This window comes from Phodopus roborovskii, unplaced genomic scaffold, assembly GCF_943737965.1.
Source record: "Phodopus roborovskii unplaced genomic scaffold, PHOROB, whole genome shotgun sequence".
NCBI lineage: Eukaryota > Metazoa > Chordata > Mammalia > Rodentia > Cricetidae > Phodopus > Phodopus roborovskii.
This window is the reverse complement of record NW_026126448.1, coordinates 51,672-68,324: the sequence shown is the minus strand read 5'-3', so window position 1 is coordinate 68,324 and position 16,653 is coordinate 51,672. Positions and strand designations below refer to the sequence as shown.

Below are 16,653 nucleotides of genomic sequence, written 5' to 3'. Positions count from 1 at the left end.
AAACATGTGAGACCCTGTCTCAAAATAAAATTTTTACAAGGGTTGGGGACGTATCTCAGTGATGGAGATAGGATTCCATCCCAGTTTCAGTCCTGTTCCAACTCCTCAAGTGCCCAGAAGCTGCCATTCCATGTCCTCTTTCCACAACTGAATACTCTTAACATTCCATGTAAGTGAAAGAATATTTGTTCTTTTATGTCTGGCTTATCATTTATTATGACTTCATGCTTAATCCATGGTGTAGCATGGTGTAGAACTTCTTTTTATTTTTGTACTTTTTTTTTTTCCCCAGACAGGGCCCCTATGTAGTCCAGGTTGACTTCCTACTCACTACGAAGCCCTGGCTGATCTGGAACTCTCCTCCTGCTTCAGGATCCCAAATGCTGGGATTACAGGTGCACACCACTATTGTTGGACAGCATTTCCTCCCTTTTTAAGGGAGCAGTATTCCATGGTCTGTTTTGTCTGTACCCATCACTCATTGTTTATCCATCATTTTGCTGGTAAACACATGGGGTGTGGACAAATGACTGGAGTGTCCTAGGTCAGGAAATGAAAGCCTCATGAGCTTACCTTATCCAGGATCACCAGCTAGGAATCAGCAAAACCAGACTTCAAACTCATGGGTCACTGAGAAATTGGACTACATTCATTTATGCATTTCTCATCACTCAACAGATATTTACTGCACATTTCCTAATGGCAAGTACTGTCAAGAGTGAACACAACAGTCTGTCTGTGAGCTTCTGAGAGGCTCTTTCCAAAAGCTAGGAACTCTTACACCTGAAATAGGTCATTTACTTCTCTCAGGAGTCTGGGAGATAAGAGTTTTATTTTCCAGGTAATCATGCTGAGATCTAGAGAAGAAAGTGACTTCCTTTTTTTTTTTTTTTTTTTTTGGTTTTTCAAGACAAGGTTTCTCTGTATTGCTTTGGAGCCTGTCCTGGAGCTTGCACTGTAGACCAGGCTGGCCTTGTACTCACAGAGATCCACCTGCCTCTGCCTCCCATGTGCTGGGATCAAAGGTGTGCTCCACCAACACCCTGCTGGAAGTGACTTTCTTAAGGTCCCAGTGCTGGTGAGGGATGGAGGCCATGGCTGCTGCCTCTGTCCACCAGTTCAGTGGTGTCCTGTGGCTGCTCTATCAGCTGTGACTATGGGGCTCCCAGGCCTGGCGGTGGTGGAGGGTGGGCAGCAAGAGGCCCACTGTGCCTCTGGATCGCCATTGGTTGGATGCAGGACTGTGCATATCTTCTAACTCCAGCTATCCTGTCACTGTTTGGGGAGTGGGGTGTAGATAGATGTTTGTTCCATCTCTGCTGATGGTCTTGGCAGGATCTAGGATAATGGTGGAGACAGACATCAGGCATTTTCATAGCACAGCCAGAGGATGCTATCTGTGTGGGAAGGGAGAGCTGGTCCTGCCAGGTTGGGGGCACACCCTCTCTCTTTTCTTCACTCATTGAGTGCTTCATTGTTTGGGATTCTACTCTAGGAAGCTTTCCCTGAAGTACCTACCCATAGTCCCGGAAGACCTGCTTGCAGCCTGGTTAAGCTTCGGAGATCGTCATTCTCCCGACTTTACTCGAAGGATAGGGTCGGCGTTTGGGTTGCAGACATTCTTCAGTGTCTGTTTGGAGTGGGAGTCTGAAAATGGACCAGTTCTGAGGCTACTACATCCCTACTGATGTTGCTAGACCCTTCACCTAACTTGCCTTCCATGCTCCAGTAGAGCTCCTTGCGCTCCCAGTAGAGAAGGTACAGAATTCCCAGTCTGTTCTCCTGGTGGTTTCCCTCAACATAAGGTGAGCATGAAGGCAATTCCTGAGGCTGGGCTTTCCCAGATCTGAGCAGAAATAAAGGGATTCTCACCAAGTGAGAGGAACACTTGGTATTAAACCCCAGGAGGTATTCTGAGGTCCGTAAGATCGCGAGAAAGGTCTCTGGCAAGGCCATATTGGGAATATAAAAAATGAATGAAAACGTCAGGGGGTAGCCAGCAGGCTGGTAATGTCTCACGCGGCACGAAGCAGGTCTGTGCTTGCTGAATCACAACGCCCAGGATGCGGGTTGCCTTGGCAGCGCGCGATGTCAGGGCTGTGTTGTGCGCGGGGGCGGGGTGGGGCCCGGAATGGCGATGGGGATGGGGGGCCAGGCTGAAGGTCAGACTCAGTGGGTCGCCAGGGCCCCCCCGCGAAACACCATGTCCACCCCCCATAAGTGGTTCAAAGGAGCGCCCTTCGGGGTACAAAGCCACAGGTGGGGCCTAACTGCTTCCTGGCCTGGCCTGGGCCCCACCAGCTCCTCTGCCTCGGGAGACGGAGGCTAATCCTGAGGCCTGGAGCCCCGGGGAGGAAGGGAAGAGGGCTGGATCGCCCCTCCCCCACAGCTCACTTCCTGCCCGAGGCTCTATCATCCTGAGTCTTCTCATTCTCCTTCTCCTCCTTCTTTTTCCTCTTTCTCTTCCTCCTCTTCCTTCATCTCCTTCCACCTCCTCTCCTCTGCTCTTTAGCTCTGGCTGGCATTGAACTCACAGAGATCTGCCTGCCGTTGCCCTCCAAATGCTGGGATTAAAGGCGTGCACAACCACGCCTGGCCTTTAAATTCTTTTGTTTTCTGTTACACTACTGTTAAACTTCTTTTCTGTTACACTTCTGTTCAATTCTTGTAAACTATACCTTCTATGTAACATATTCAGAGAGACCACATGGCCTGTCCATGAAACACTTAGCTAAAAAGTTCTGAGTGGGTTTACAACTTAGATGTCATATTTCTTCTCCTCCTCCTCCTCCCTCTTCCTCTTCTTTTTGAGACAGAGTCTCTCTACATAACACTGGCGGCTGCCTTGGAACTCATTATGTAGAGCAGGCTGGCCTCAAATTTACAGAAATCCATTTGTCTCTGCCTCCCAAGTGCTGGGATTAAAGGCGTGCACCACTATGCACAGCTGTCATATTTTATATTTAATATAGTTGCATATAAACCGCCTACGTACCACACATGGTTCTAAGATCTGAGGTCATGAGGTGGTATGGATAATAATCTTACATATTATTAAAAATATAGTAAAGATAATGTAGGCCGGGCTTTGGTGGCGCATGCCTTTGATCCCAGTGCTCAGGAGGCAGAGGCAGGCAGATCTCTGAGGTCAGCCTGGTCTACAGAGCAAGTTTCAGGACAGGCTCCAAAGCAATATAGAGAAACCCTGTCTCTAAAAACTAAACAAACAACAAAAAAAGATGATGTAAAGTATACACTGTGTGGTCTAACTATCTGTCTAAAGTGGGGAGGATAACGAGGACTTTGAAGAAAAAGGAGGCTGTGAGGAGAAACAGAGCATAGTGGGTGATGGCCAATGGCAGAACATCTCTGTCCTCTCAAAGCAATGAGGCAGATCCAAAGTGACTTCCATGGCCCAACTCCAAGGTCATGTCTCCCGGGAAACCAACTCCCTTGTCCCCCAGGGCTGCCCCAGCCAGGAGCAGATGTCAGCCATTGGGCTCTCACTTGGCTACATGACTCCCTAGGTTTGATGTCTCTGCTGTTTATCCCAACCAGAAGAAATTAAGCACCTTCACAGAGGCCCCCTACTCCAGGCATCATTCTGTGGAACTGGTGAGCCTGCCTCCCCTTGTGTGGTCTGTGTCCGTCCCCCAATCCTACTCCAATCCAAGCTTGGCTCACACTTGGGCTTTCAGATGTGTTTGGCAAGCTCAGGGCTGTGGTGAAAAGCTAGGAGTTTAGGGCCACTGGCTTCCTTCTACAGCTTCAGCACCAGCCTGGCTCTATACTGTATTTCCCTGAAGTGGAACAGTGACAGGAGCAATCAGGATTGAGTCCTGAGTGCAGAGCCCCTGGGTATCAGGCTGGGGACTGTCTGGTTCCATTTCCAAGTCAAAGATAACTTGGGAGAGGACTTGCTGGAGGTTGGGAGGGACTAGATGGTTATGTCCAACTCAGCTTTGAGCCTGTTCTAATTTAGTCCCATATAGGACCTGGGACCTACAACTCCAAGGATACCTGCTTCAGCAAGAAGTTTCTGGAACAGAAGCTGGGCACAGGCTGGGCTCGGGCCCAAGAAGCCACTCGGCTGACCCAGCTACCCCACTTCCAGTACCAGGCTATCATGAAAGAAAGACAGCAGCAGGTGAGGGAGGCTTGGAGCATGACCCCTCCCACCTCCAGGGACCAGGCTTCCTGTCCATATGGCTATTTCTTCAGAGTCCCCGGTGGACTCTGCTCACCCCCGTCACTTCCTCTTGGGGAGCACCTTCATCCCTTGGGCTCCTTCCTGGCTGGATCTTCCCTGGTTCCTTTTTCATACTGCAGTCTTTTCTGTTGAGGCAGGCGCACAAGCTGGGGCCTGGGTCCTACAACATCAAAGACTTCCTAACCCAGCTGCAGCAGAGACCACAGAGCAAGAGGGGGTTGCTCAGCTCTGGGGAGATCCGCTTCCGAGGACTCATCGGGGTAGGTGCCCCTGTCTCTTCCACCCTCTGTCCTCTGTGGGAAGAGTGTTGCAGCTTGCATAGTTTAGGAAGCACCGTTCTTTGAACGTGTCTCCTCCCCAGGCTTGGTCAGGCGTTCCTCTGGCTCACTAGCCCTTCTGCTCTCCTGTGTCTCAGCCTTGAACCCAGATATTCCAGAAGGGATGAATGTGGTCCATCGCCAGGTCTCAGAAGAACCCTAGAGTGTGTTAGAAGCTCATTTACTCATTTAGCCAGCCAAGCAGGAAATAATGGTTAAGCAACAACAGAATGCCACGTCCTGAACTGGGCCTTGAGGGATCTGGCAGTGACACGAGTAGGCACCTAGTGACACAAACCACAGCACGAAGAAGGAGATACATATCTGGTCAGAGTTTTGAGGGGAAATGGCACAAGGAAGGACCATGTTGTGGGGTGGTTTGCAGAGAGCAGTCTGGGAAGGGCCCTCTGGGACAAAACCTGCAGGTCATGAGCAAAGGGTTCTCATGATTCCGATTCTTATGCTAGAATGTTTCCGGAAATGGGAGAAGAACAGGCTAAGGACCTGAGGCGGGAATGCACTTGGCTAGTTAGAACAATAGACAGGCTTGAGAGAGTGGGTGAATAAGAGGGTTCGGGGTTAAGGCTGTGAGGAGGGCCTTGCAGCCAAAGGAAGGCCTTTAAGTGTCCTTCTAGGTGCTGTGAGAAGACACTGAGGTCTGGGGAGGCCAAGGACTTGAATGACAGCTGAAGGAGCACCTTGGAGTCCCCAGAGCATCTGTTCATTCAATCTGGCTTTCAGAGATAGGTTTCCTGCATGTTGATTACAGGGGGGTGCTGACTTTGTTTCATCTGGTTGCTGTTAAAGCTTTGGATCAAATCAGCAGAGTTAGGGACTCTGCTTCCTAACACACCATGCGCTCTGAGCCATGGGAGGAAGAAAGACCCATTTCATCCTTCTGGGGATAGATAGACCAGATCCTCACAGTGGCCTGATTTTTCATGCACGGGTCCTATCTCCTCTGCTAGGTCTGGCTCTCCTAGGATCTGGTTGCAGGGCCCAGAGATGAGGTGGGCTGCATCATCTGTGTAGCAACAGTGCCACCATGTGGCTAAAGGTGCATACCACGCAAGACAAGCCACCACCTCCCTGCACCACAGATTAATTCGGCTCATTGTACTCTAGAAGCTAGTCCAGGCCTCTGATACTATCCAGTCACAATTCCTCTGCTCCTAAAATTTCCAGTCCTCACCCTGGCTTGTGTGATGGGGCCTGATTGTGCTGGACCCTGGGCAGAGAGAGGGCTTTGCAGACATTCAACCCCGTTTCCATTCCTCTGTGGGGAAGTATTACTATCTGTGTTAGTCCCATAGGCCATGAGGCTCAAAGACTCAAGCTCCCCCAGCTAGGAGGGAGCAGAGCCAGGGTCCCAACCTAGGACTCCGGGTGCTCATCCATCCATCCCAGCCTGCTGACAGCTCAGTGAGGAAGCTGGTCAAAGAGCTGTAGGTGTGGTAGACACATTGACCCTGCAGAACAGAGTGTGCTGCAGAACAAAGTGTGGGTCCCAGGAGAAATGGTATCTAGGGATCTTTGCAGGGTTGGCATGATTGCCCAACCAGAGGGCAGGAAAGGAATTCTGAGGGGTGAGAGCATTCTAAGCAAACAGGAGCAGGGAGACCAGGCTGAACTGCAGGTGCTGAGGCAGCAGTGTAAATGGATGTCAGTTGAAGGTATGAGCCGTGGAGGAGGCTCGCAGGTGATGCTGTGTGGTGGGGTGGGTAACCTATGCACCTTGTTTCTCCTGAGATTCGAAACCCCAGGCATCCCTTCCTTGGATGAACCAGCACAAACAGTGTGTGTCTGTCTCCTTCCTGCAGAATTATTATCCAGGCCCTGGAAATTACGGGGAGAAGGGTAACCCATACACGCGGCTGGAGGAGAATGCCTGGAACCGCTCCCATTCCGAGGGCCTCATGTGTAGAATGTCCAACAAGTCACCCCCCTTGTCTCACCAGGTACTCTCCACCAGGTTCTTCCTGCATGGAAGAACCCTCCAGGGAGGGTGACCTCAGGGTAGGGAGGCTGAAGTCCTTCCCACCTTGGCCACTCCCCTAGAAGCACCTTCGCCACTTTTGTCTCTAGGGCAGTGGCCTGGGACCTGGGACCTACACCATCAAAAGTGGCATTGAGAACTATGTGACACGATCCACTGGTACTCGTGGCCCCTATGACATTTTCTCTGGTGATCGAAGCAAGCCTATGCCCTGTGGACATTATTCCATGCAGGTATGTGCCTGGGTGGGTGGCTGTGAGGTCCAATCCCCCCCCAAACACACACACACACACACACACACACACACACACACACACACCAGCAGGCAGGCTTCTCGGATTAACCACAGGAACACAGTCTTGCATGGCAAGTGCTGCTATGGTGAGGGGGAGGGGGAGCAGGGGGTGAGTGTGCCTTCCCTTGCTCTCCCTGTGCCCCTGCCAGGGTGGGGTATGGGCTCCCGTGTTAGGGGAGAGGCCAGAGCCAGGCTTTTCACATCTGACCCCATGGCTAGTTCACTCCTCAGTACTAGCATGAACTGCACTGATATACAGATGGTCCAGCACGTAGGGCTGGCGAGTCAACTGCCAGACCTAAGGAACCCGAAGGGCGCAGGGGCAATGGCTGTCTGTAAACATTTCCCAGGCTTCATGGACTCAGCTAACTAGCTCAGTTGGTGACAGTGTTCTGGATAAACAGAGTCCCAAAGTGGAAGAGGAGAGGTGACTGAGGTAGACATTTAGCTTGTCAGACCCCTTTCCCAACCCCATCAAAACCTGCTACAGGATTTCGCAGCTTTCTGTATTTTGCTGTCTTCGCGGGTTCCGGCTGTAGGGACCAAGTATGTACCCAGACCTGTTTGTCCTGTCCCCACCAGGGGATCACTGTGTGAGCAGGATTAGTCCAGTTCATAGTTGAGGTGCAGGGAAATAGCCCTTGCAGAACTTCAGTCCAGGGGAAAGAAAAACACAATCAGCCAGGAGTAGAGTAAAAGCTACAGTTTTAACGGGAGACCATTGTGGCGTTGATGGTGTTAGCCCTAGGGAGGAGGTGGTCAAGGTGGGAATACCTGTGCACCACTTGGCAGTCACCTTCCTGTGTCCCCAGACATGGCCTACAGCGTCCCAGATCTACCTGCCTCTCAGGCCACAGTAGGGCCAGCCCAGTAGGGCCTGGGGAACCACCTCCTGTGCACTCCCTCCATCCGCCTCCCAGTCAGGGCTGAACTTGCTTGAATGTCTTAGTCGCAGATTTCATTTTTTTTGAGGGCAATTTTAGGTTCATAGCACAAGTGAGGGGCAAAGACAGAGTTTCTGCATATTCTCTGCTTCCTGCACCACCCACATCGGTTCATTTGGGTGTGCGGGTTGTTTCATGGTGTGCTTGAGGACAGAGGACAATTTACAGGGGTCAGGGTCAGCACTCTCATTCCATCAGGTGGAATGAGATCAAACCCAGGAGCTCAGGCTTCACTTGGGGGGGGGGGCTTACCCATTTCCCCACCCCACCCACCCCCTCCCACACTGTCAAAGTCTCACACCAGAATAGTGCATTTGTTAGTTAAGGAACCTCAGGAACATACCATCATTGCCACAGCCACTACAAAGTGATTCTCTTCATGGTAGTTATTCTGTATGCTGGCCTCCCTCCCTCTCTCCCTCCCCCCTCCTTCTCTCCCTCCTTCCCTCTCTTCCTCCTTTCTTTCCTTTTTCTTTTCTCCCTTTCTTCCTTTTTTTAAGCTGGGCATGATCTCACATACCTGGAGGCAGAGGCAGTTGGATCTCTGTGAGTTGGAGGCTAGCCTGGTCTATCCAGCAAGTTCCAGGCTAGCCAAAGTACATAGTGAAATCCTATCACAAAAAAACAAAACAAACAAACAAAAAACCCAAATAAACCCCCCAAAGTGTGTGTGTGTGTGTGTGTGTGTGTGTGTGTGTGTGTGTGCCTACACACCCTGGCAAGTGTGTGGAGGTCCCAGAGCAAGTCTATTGAAGCAAATGCCTTTCCCCACTGAGCTATCCCGCCAGCCCATCCTGTGGGTTTTGACTGACACAGTAGTTTCAGTAGCTGCAAAAGAAAAATCTTTGTTCATACTAGGTTTTGAATATTTGAAATATTATTCCTGACTGGCACAGTGGATGCTCAGGAAGTGAGAAAAAGAAAAGAAGGTATGGGTACCGAGTCAATGCCACTTACTCTCCTGTGAGGGCTGGTGAGCCTGTGACCTTCGTGGGATGATGTTTCTTCCTCTCTTTCCATTCCTCAGAAAAAGAAGCCCAGGGAACTGACGAATTTCAAGAGCTTTGTGGAAGAACTTAACTCATATCACAACAAGAAACGTGGGATGTTTTCGAAATTTCCCCGGGAACCGAAACAACCCACAGAGAGAATTTATTGGACTACCCTTAGTCAGTACCCCAGAAATCTGGTCAGTGTACCCCACGGTCTGTTTTTGCTCTTGAAGGGTGGGAAGCTGTGCCTTTGGGTGCCAGTCTGGCCTTGCACAATGGCCAGTCATTTTGAGCCTCCCTTGGCACCTGGCCTGTGAATGTAGCCAGCGCTTTCGGCTGTGATTAGGATTACCTTGTAGACCCTGTCGCTGAGCTAGGCCACCAGGAAAACCGGGGCAGAGATGTGTTCCTTCCTGTCCTCCCTCCCCTGGCCTTAAAGATCTGAAGAAGCCTGGGTAGGATGGAGTATGATAGGGTCTGTCCGTCCTCAGATTTGCCTACCTGCTCTACCCAGGAGGGGCTGGGCTCTGCCTCCTCAAGTCTGCCCTCTCTGGGGGACAGTGGCCAGTTCTCTGTGGGTCCTGGCAGGGTCTGCCCCAAGAGAAGAAATGCATGGGAAGAAATGAAGTGGGGGAGGAAAAGGGCATGGGCACGCTGACCACCTGCTAGACCACTGTCCATCTGCCTCCCAAGGGCAGTTGGGAGGGACACCACTTGCATTTCACAAAAGGAAACTGGAGTGCAGAGAGGTTGAAAAGGGTTTGCTGGGTTCCCCAGTCATGGCTGAGAAACCCAATACAGGACTCAGCTATCTGACTCCAGGGTCAGTGAGCCCCCAGTGCCAGGCTGCTGGTCAGAGCACATCTCTGCTAATCTCAAGGGCCCCTGGGACCCTGTAAAGAGGCAGCTGGTTAGGGGTGGGTAGAGTGGGTGGTGCTGGGCGGATGAGGTCAGCTGCCATCAGTCCTCAGCTGTCAGACCTGGGCTGAGATTTCTAGGGCTTCTTCAGCGGTCCCTCTTTACCCCTAGAATATAGCTGGCCCTGGTTCTTGGCTTCCTCATGAGACAGAACAGAAACACATCAACCGGCCGCCATTCCTCCTTACCTCCAAGCGGTCTGGCAATAAGGCCTACCAGATGATTTTGGGAAGCTGGGTGAGTGCTTCTGGCTTATGGGGGTGTGGGGTGGACAGGGAACTCTTCCTGCCTCTCCAGACAGCACCAACCCTGTGTCCCTGACACAGATGCTCCTTGGACCCCATACTGCCTCTCTCTCACCCACCCACTGTCCTGTGTTTCTAGGCACTTGTTTTCTAGGGTTTCCAACTTGAGCAGGCACGGAGAGCTTGTTAAGGGACAGGCCCGTGGGCTTCGTGCCAGGCCTTCTAAGTCAGCATGCCTTGGGGAGGAGGGCTGGAAATGACATTTCTAACACGTTTCCAGCTTCCTCTCCTATTGCTGTGGTCCACCCTGACAAAGGCACCTTTATGGGAGAAAGTGCATATTTGGCTTACAATTCCAGTTACAACGTCATTGCTGGGGAGCCAAGGCGTAGCTAGTCACAGTCAGGAGCAGAGAGGAATGCATTAATGCAAGCGGGCTTCCATTGTGCCCAGCCCTTGTCTCTATGTTCACACGGTTCACAGCCCAAGCACGGATGGTGTCACCTACAGGGGGGTGAGCCTCAATCAATACAACCCCCCCCAGACACACCCGCATGCCAGCCCAGTCTAGACAATTCCTCAATGAGAGTCCCTTCCTGTATGATTCTAGGTTGTGACAATTAAAACTGAGCGTCCCCCATTCTCTCCCAGTCCCTGGGCAATGCTTCTCCCTGCTCTCTGTTACTCTTGGGACCTCCAGGGCAGCTGGTGGAGATGTTAGCTCATTTCTTATGCCTGAGTGAACTAGTCGTCTTCTGTCCCTCTCCCTCCACGGCTCTTTTTGCTGTTCCCAGGTGTGTGATGATTCCCTTAGTCTGGCAGTGTTCTCCCAGAACAGGCTAGTCCTAACATTTGTGAACACTTCTTAAGCACCCCACCGCATTTTTAGTGCACACTTATCAATCATATCAATCTAATAATCATACCCAAATCCTAAGTGAACAGTTCCGTGAGTGACAGAATCATCTTGGCCCCCTCCACAGGCCTTGCCTCCTGCCTCCAGCAGCACAGACAGGCTCTGTCTGCATTTGAACTTGCTGCTTTTAAAATCTTTCCTGGTCTGGGTCAGTCACTTTTTTGCCATTGTTCCCTGAGAAAAGTCAACTGAAGGGAGGAACGATTTATTTTGGTTCTGGGTTTCAGAGATTTTAATCCATAGCACCTGGCTACATTGCTTTTAAGCCAGGGTTTGACAGAAACACTGTGGTGAAGGAAAACAACTCCTGTCATGATAAATGAGCGAGGGAGGGAGTGAGGGACAGAGGGAAGGATGAAGGAGGGAGGGAGGGATGGAGGGAGGGAAGGAGGGAGGGAGGGAGAGATAGAGGGATGAAGGGAGGGAGGGAAAGACGGAGGGAGGAAGGGAGAGATGAGGGAGGGATGGATGGAAGAAGGGAGGTAGGGAGAGACAGAGGGAGGGAGGGAGAGATGGAGAGAGGGAAGGAGGGAGGGAGAGATAGAAGGAGGGAGGGATGGAGGGAGGAAGGAAGGGAGCGATGGAGGAAGGGATGGATTGATGGAGGGGGTGGAGGGAGGGAAGGAAGGAGGGAGGAAGGGAGAGATTGAGGGATGGATGGATGGAGGGAGGGAGGAAGGGAGAGCCCGAGGGAAGGAGGGAAGTTGAGGGGGGTGATGGGGGCAGGGTCCTAGTATACTCTTCAAAGGGACACCTTTGAGCAGCTTCCTCCATTGAGGCCTCACCTTCCAGTAGCCATCATAATCCATTCATCACTAAACTGCACTATCAGCTAGTGCAGTTTTGGGGAACCCTTCATATCCAAGCCATATTCAAACCATACTTCATACCCATAACATAGTCTCCCTGAGACACACCTTGCTTATACTTTACCTGCCTTTGCTTTATTATCCTGTTTCTATCTCATTGAGATTCTAGTCTCATGTGATTCTAGGCTGTTGATGATTAAAACTGACTTTAATTGTCATTACCATCCAAGCTCTCAGAATCTCAAGTCAAATGTTTAGGCCGATGTTATAGGGTCGGTGCCAGGATACAAAACAGCTTAGAAGAACAGCAACTTTATTTTAGCTCACAGTTCCAGACTGTAGTCTACCATGGAAGGGGGTCAAGATGGAGGGAGCTTACAACAGCTAGTCCATCACATCCACCCGCTTCAAGAAGAAAGAGGAATGCGCGTGCACGCTGCTCAGTTTATTCTCTCTGCTCTCATACAGTCCAGGACCCAAACCTGGAATGGTCTTGGCAGGTTGGATCTTCTCACATCCAATTAATGAAATCAAGACCATCCCCCAGAGCATGCCCGGGGCCAACCCGATCCATACACAGTCCATTGCTGAGAGTCTTCCTAGGTGACTCTAGGTTGTGTCAAGTTGACAATTAAAATTCTTACAACCAGCCATGCAAAGTGGAAGAGTCATGTGAGGGTCAGTTCCCGAGGCAGGGCGGCAAGCCCCCTCTGGACCCTTGTTTGAGAATGGCCTAGACTCTGATCTTATTATGTCCTGTGCTCCTCTGTCATGACTTACTGACCTTACTTACTATGTCATCTTGAAAAGTCATATCTTGTCTCTGAGCCTCTCCTATGGCAGACGCATGGGCAAGGTGGCCTAGGTGTCATTAGGACAAACCAGGTGGCTGTACTCTCTCATCTCTGGATGCCACAAAGGCTGGAGCCCATGCTCCCTGTGAAACTGATGGTGGAGAATCCTGCCTTGCCTCTTTTCAGCTTGGCTCTCCCAATTTATGACTGGACCTCTGGTATCTCTGCCCCTATTTATGACTATCTCCCCATTGAGTGCCTTTTCTTACAAGGACACCTGTCATATTAGTTCAGGGTCCCACCTGCTCCAGTATGGCCTCATCTCAACTCGTTATGTCTACAACAACCCAGTTCTCCAATAGGGTCACATTATGAGGCAATAAGATTAGGGCTTCAAGCATATTCTTTTTCATTCTTTTTTGGAGGCACACACAATTTGATTCATAATAGTTGGGGGGGTGTCCAGGGCCTGAAAGGAGGAGAAAAAGCCTGAGGGCAAGCCTTAAGCTCACAAACATCCTGTTGTATTCTCCCTGGCACAGAATCCAGTTGGGGTAGGCCGCTACCTCAACACCACGCTGATGGAGACCATAGACAGAAGGCAGCGATACCGTTCTCTGTTCCTGAATGGATCCAAGCGCTACCTGCTAGACCCAAAGCGAGACAAACTCTTGCAGTGAGTATAGCTAGAACTCTTGGAGGGGACTGAAGGGAGGTAGTATGACCCTTGGTGACCTAGAAAAGGAACATTCTTGGTTCCCATGCCAGTCGCCAGCAGAGACCCTGAAGACATTCCATTTAGATCGTGGTTCAGCACGTACTGGCTGTGTAAGGTGGGTTGAGCTTGGTGTCTTCAGCTGTGATGTGAGAAGATGCAAATGGGGTGATGAGTCTGGGGAGAGGGAAAGGCTACTTGTTCAGTCTTCCTCCACCTAGGGTCAGCCCTAGGTGTTTGTACCTCACAGAACCCCAGCTTCTTGGTGTCCATCAAGGGTTGGTAACAGTCATTCCAGGACACCATGAAGCCTAAGCATGAAGGGCACGTGAAGCCCCGTGGCAAACTATGAGGAGGTCACAGATATCAGCAACTGTGTGTTTTATTGATCTAAGATGCTAAAGTAGAATCTCGATCCTAGATTTACTTGACTTTGATGGAACATGCACTTTAGAATTGAGTGTTTTCTTTCTGGGAAATTATGGAGTGGGCATTCTGACAACCCAGTGCCAGGGACCAGACGATGTGCTCAGAGCTATATTTTGTTTCTTTTCCCATTTCTCATGTGTGTATGTATGTGCGTGTATGCATGTTTTTGCATGTATGTGGGTGCCCAGGTATGAGGAGTCCTGAGGTTGATACTGAGATTCATCCTTGAGCATTCTCCCACATTTTTCAGGGCCTCTCAATCAAACCCAGAGCTCACTGCTCACTGATACGGATATTCTTGCTGGCATGCTTGCTCTGGGGAGCCACCTTTTCCATCTCCCTAGGTGATCTGGGGATCCTGACTTTGGTCCTCATGTTTTTCTGGCAAGCAAGCCCTTTAGTTGCTGAGCGATCTCTAGTTTTTAAATGTAATTTTTAAAATTTGTTTCTTTTTCTTTTCTTTTTTTTTTTTTTTTTTTTTTTTTTTTTTTAAGACAGGGTTTCTCTGTGTAACAGCCTTGGCTGTCCTGGAACTCTCTTTGTAGACAAGGGTTCACAAAGATCCACCTGCCTCTGACTCTTAAGTGCTGGGATTAAAGACATGAGCCACCACCATCTGGCTTTAAGTGTAATTTTAAGATGGTTTTATTTGTATAAAAATAGTCTTGTAGCCTCCTGGTCCTTGATTTGATTATTTGTTTTGGGGTAAGAATTTTAATAGATTTCAAGTGTGAAAATGCTGTTTACCTTCTCTACCTTTACTGTTGGAAATAACCAAATTGTGATTCATTTTCTTCAGGATTTGGAAGGCTTTGTTGAATACTTTCTAACTCCCAGCTTGGCTGTAAAACCTGATGTCATTCTGGCATGTGCATGTGACCTGCGTGTGTCTTTCTGGAAACTTCCAGGGCCTTCTTTGTCCCTGGTGTTGTGAATCTTAATGGTGATGTGCCGTACTGTAGTCTATCTTCAAACATTGTGCTGGGCACTTGGTGTGTTTCTGTCGTCTAGAAGCTCAGGTCCTTCTCTGGAGAAGCTTGATTTGGGGGTTTTGCCTGATGATTTCTAATGCCCCCCTTTTCTTCTCTCTTTTAGATCCATGTCAGATGTCTTCATTTGGCGTTCTAGTTTCCTTTTTCTTTTTTACGTGTATACGTGTGTAGTGTATGTGCGTGTATGTATGCATGTGAGAATATGTACTGGTACATGTATATGTGAAGGTGTATATACATGTACACATGTGTGTCAAGACTGGAGTTGATATCAGTGTCTTCATTTGATTTACGGAGGTAGGGTCACTCAGGGGAACCTAGAACTCCTTGATCAGCTAGTCTAGCTAGCCAGGTTAGCTCAAGGGCTTCCTCCCCCACCTCCCGCTTCTGCCTCCAAGTGCCATGGTTACAGGGCACTGCCATGACTACCTGACTTTTACATGAATTCTGAGGACCCGAACTCCAGTCCTTGAGCTTGGAAGGACTGGAGTTTGGATGAATTTTACATTCTGAGCCATCTCCCTAATTCTTAGTTTCTTTTCTTTTTTCTTCTTATGCCTACCTTTTCTGTCCTTTCTGGTAAAATTTCCATGTCCTACTTTCCTAGCCCCGATTCTATCCTACTTTTAATCTCCTTCAATCTCCTTCCATTTTACCACTTGCTCCTTCTTGCCTAGTGTCGGTTCTGTGATGTTGACATAGGATGCTCTCGTCTAAGAAGACATTGCGGTTTTCCTAAGCGTGTTGTCTCCAGCTCTGCTTGGCTCTTCCTTTTCTTTCCTGTTCACTTATATTCAAGAGAAAAACAAAACAAAACAAAACAAAACAAAACAAAACAAAAAAAAAACCCAAAACACTGTCAATGCCCCAGTCTAAAGGGGAGGGACTGGCTGGATCCACCAGTCCCGTCGTGCTTCTGGGACTTTCTCTGGGACCACTGGGCTTCCCTAGAGGAGAATCTTCCATTCTGGGTGAGGTTGGTGCGGTGTGAGTGCTGTGCCTGTGCTGTGCTCTTGGGAGGAGGCTGGCATCCCCTTTCCACATGCTAACTTGCTGTGTCCAGGTGAGGGAGAGGAAGGTAAGGAACCAGTGTGGGTCTGGTATAGCTTTGCATCTCTGTTTCCAGTGTTGGTCTTAGGCCCACAATTCCTGGGCCTTCCTGGGCTCTGTGGCAGGGGTTAGATTTCCTTCTGGCCCAGATTTCTCTTTTTGTCTTCTCAGCCATGCTGACTCTCCCTTCTCTGTCCATTTTCTCAGACACATTAACTCCCAAAACCCTGGGTCCTCTCAAGCCTTCCCTTTCTCTATAGTTTGCCTATTTGTTAAGGATTCCTTTAAACATATTTTGGTGGATCTCAGGTGGGAGTAGTGATAAATGTACATATCACCTGCAATTTTAAAATAAAAAGAATAATTTTATGTGTGTGAATGTTTTGCATGGATGTATGTGTTGCACGTGCACGTCTGGTACCTGTGAAGTCTGAAGAGGGCATCAGATTGCTTGGAACTCAAGTTCCAGATGTTGTGAGCTACCATGTGGGCACTGGGAACTGTACCTCTGCAAGAGCAGCAAGTTCTCTTAACAGTTGAGCATCTTTCATTAAGGAACACTAATATTTTTTAGTGTATCGAAGCACTTGTCACCTCTCTGGCCAAGGTGCTTACCCTTATTTACACATATCGAAAGGGGACCAGTTGCCCCAAGGCACACAGCTGGTGAACAGCAGATTGAGGGCTAGAAGCCAGCCTTCTTCTAGGTTAGCAACTGTTCTCCCATGCCAAAATCCCACGGGAGGATTTTGGAGCCTAGGAAGAGTCATGTCTGGATGCTCAGAGGGCTTTGTGTGTGTGTGCGTTTGCATGTGGAAGGGGTGTGCATGCCCATATGTGTTCATCGTGTATGTGTGTGTATAAGTCACAAGTACATGTGTATATATATATGAGGGTGGGGTATGCACATGTGTGTGCATGCATGTGGGGGCCTGGGTGCGAGTGCTTAAGTATGTATATGCATGTAGTGATGTGAGTGTGCATGTGTGGGTGGGTTACACACACATGTGCACATATGTGAAAATATGGGT

The 16,653-nt window shown here is 49.6% G+C and overlaps 1 protein-coding gene across 1 annotated transcript; it reads left to right on the top strand.

Annotated features, from left to right (window-relative positions):
- The first annotated feature begins 2,138 nt into the window (after positions 1 to 2,138).
- On the top strand, positions 2,139 to 13,132 carry Lexm (lymphocyte expansion molecule). Its single transcript, XM_051188359.1, has 9 exons — positions 2,139 to 2,259; positions 3,528 to 3,615; positions 3,983 to 4,147; positions 4,348 to 4,470; positions 6,348 to 6,485; positions 6,613 to 6,756; positions 8,790 to 8,951; positions 9,784 to 9,909; positions 12,979 to 13,132. The coding sequence occupies exons 1-9, from the start codon at positions 2,144 to 2,146 to the stop codon at positions 13,114 to 13,116; spliced, it is 1,200 nt and encodes a 399-aa protein (XP_051044316.1). The 5' UTR covers positions 2,139 to 2,143; the 3' UTR covers positions 13,117 to 13,132.
- Positions 13,133 to 16,653: the final 3,521 nt, after the last annotated feature.

Bases quoted from the DNA above. Each gene is read 5' to 3' on its own strand.
- Lexm (XM_051188359.1), top strand. From the start codon at position 2,144: ATGGGGGGCCAGGCTGAAGGTCAGACTCAGTGGGTCGCCAGGGCCCCC. The intron at 6,486-6,612 runs GTACTCTCCACC...TTTTGTCTCTAG, and splicing joins CACCCCCCTTGTCTCACCAG to GGCAGTGGCCTGGGACCTGG. The intron at 9,910-12,978 runs GTGAGTGCTTCT...TCCCTGGCACAG, and splicing joins AGATGATTTTGGGAAGCTGG to AATCCAGTTGGGGTAGGCCG.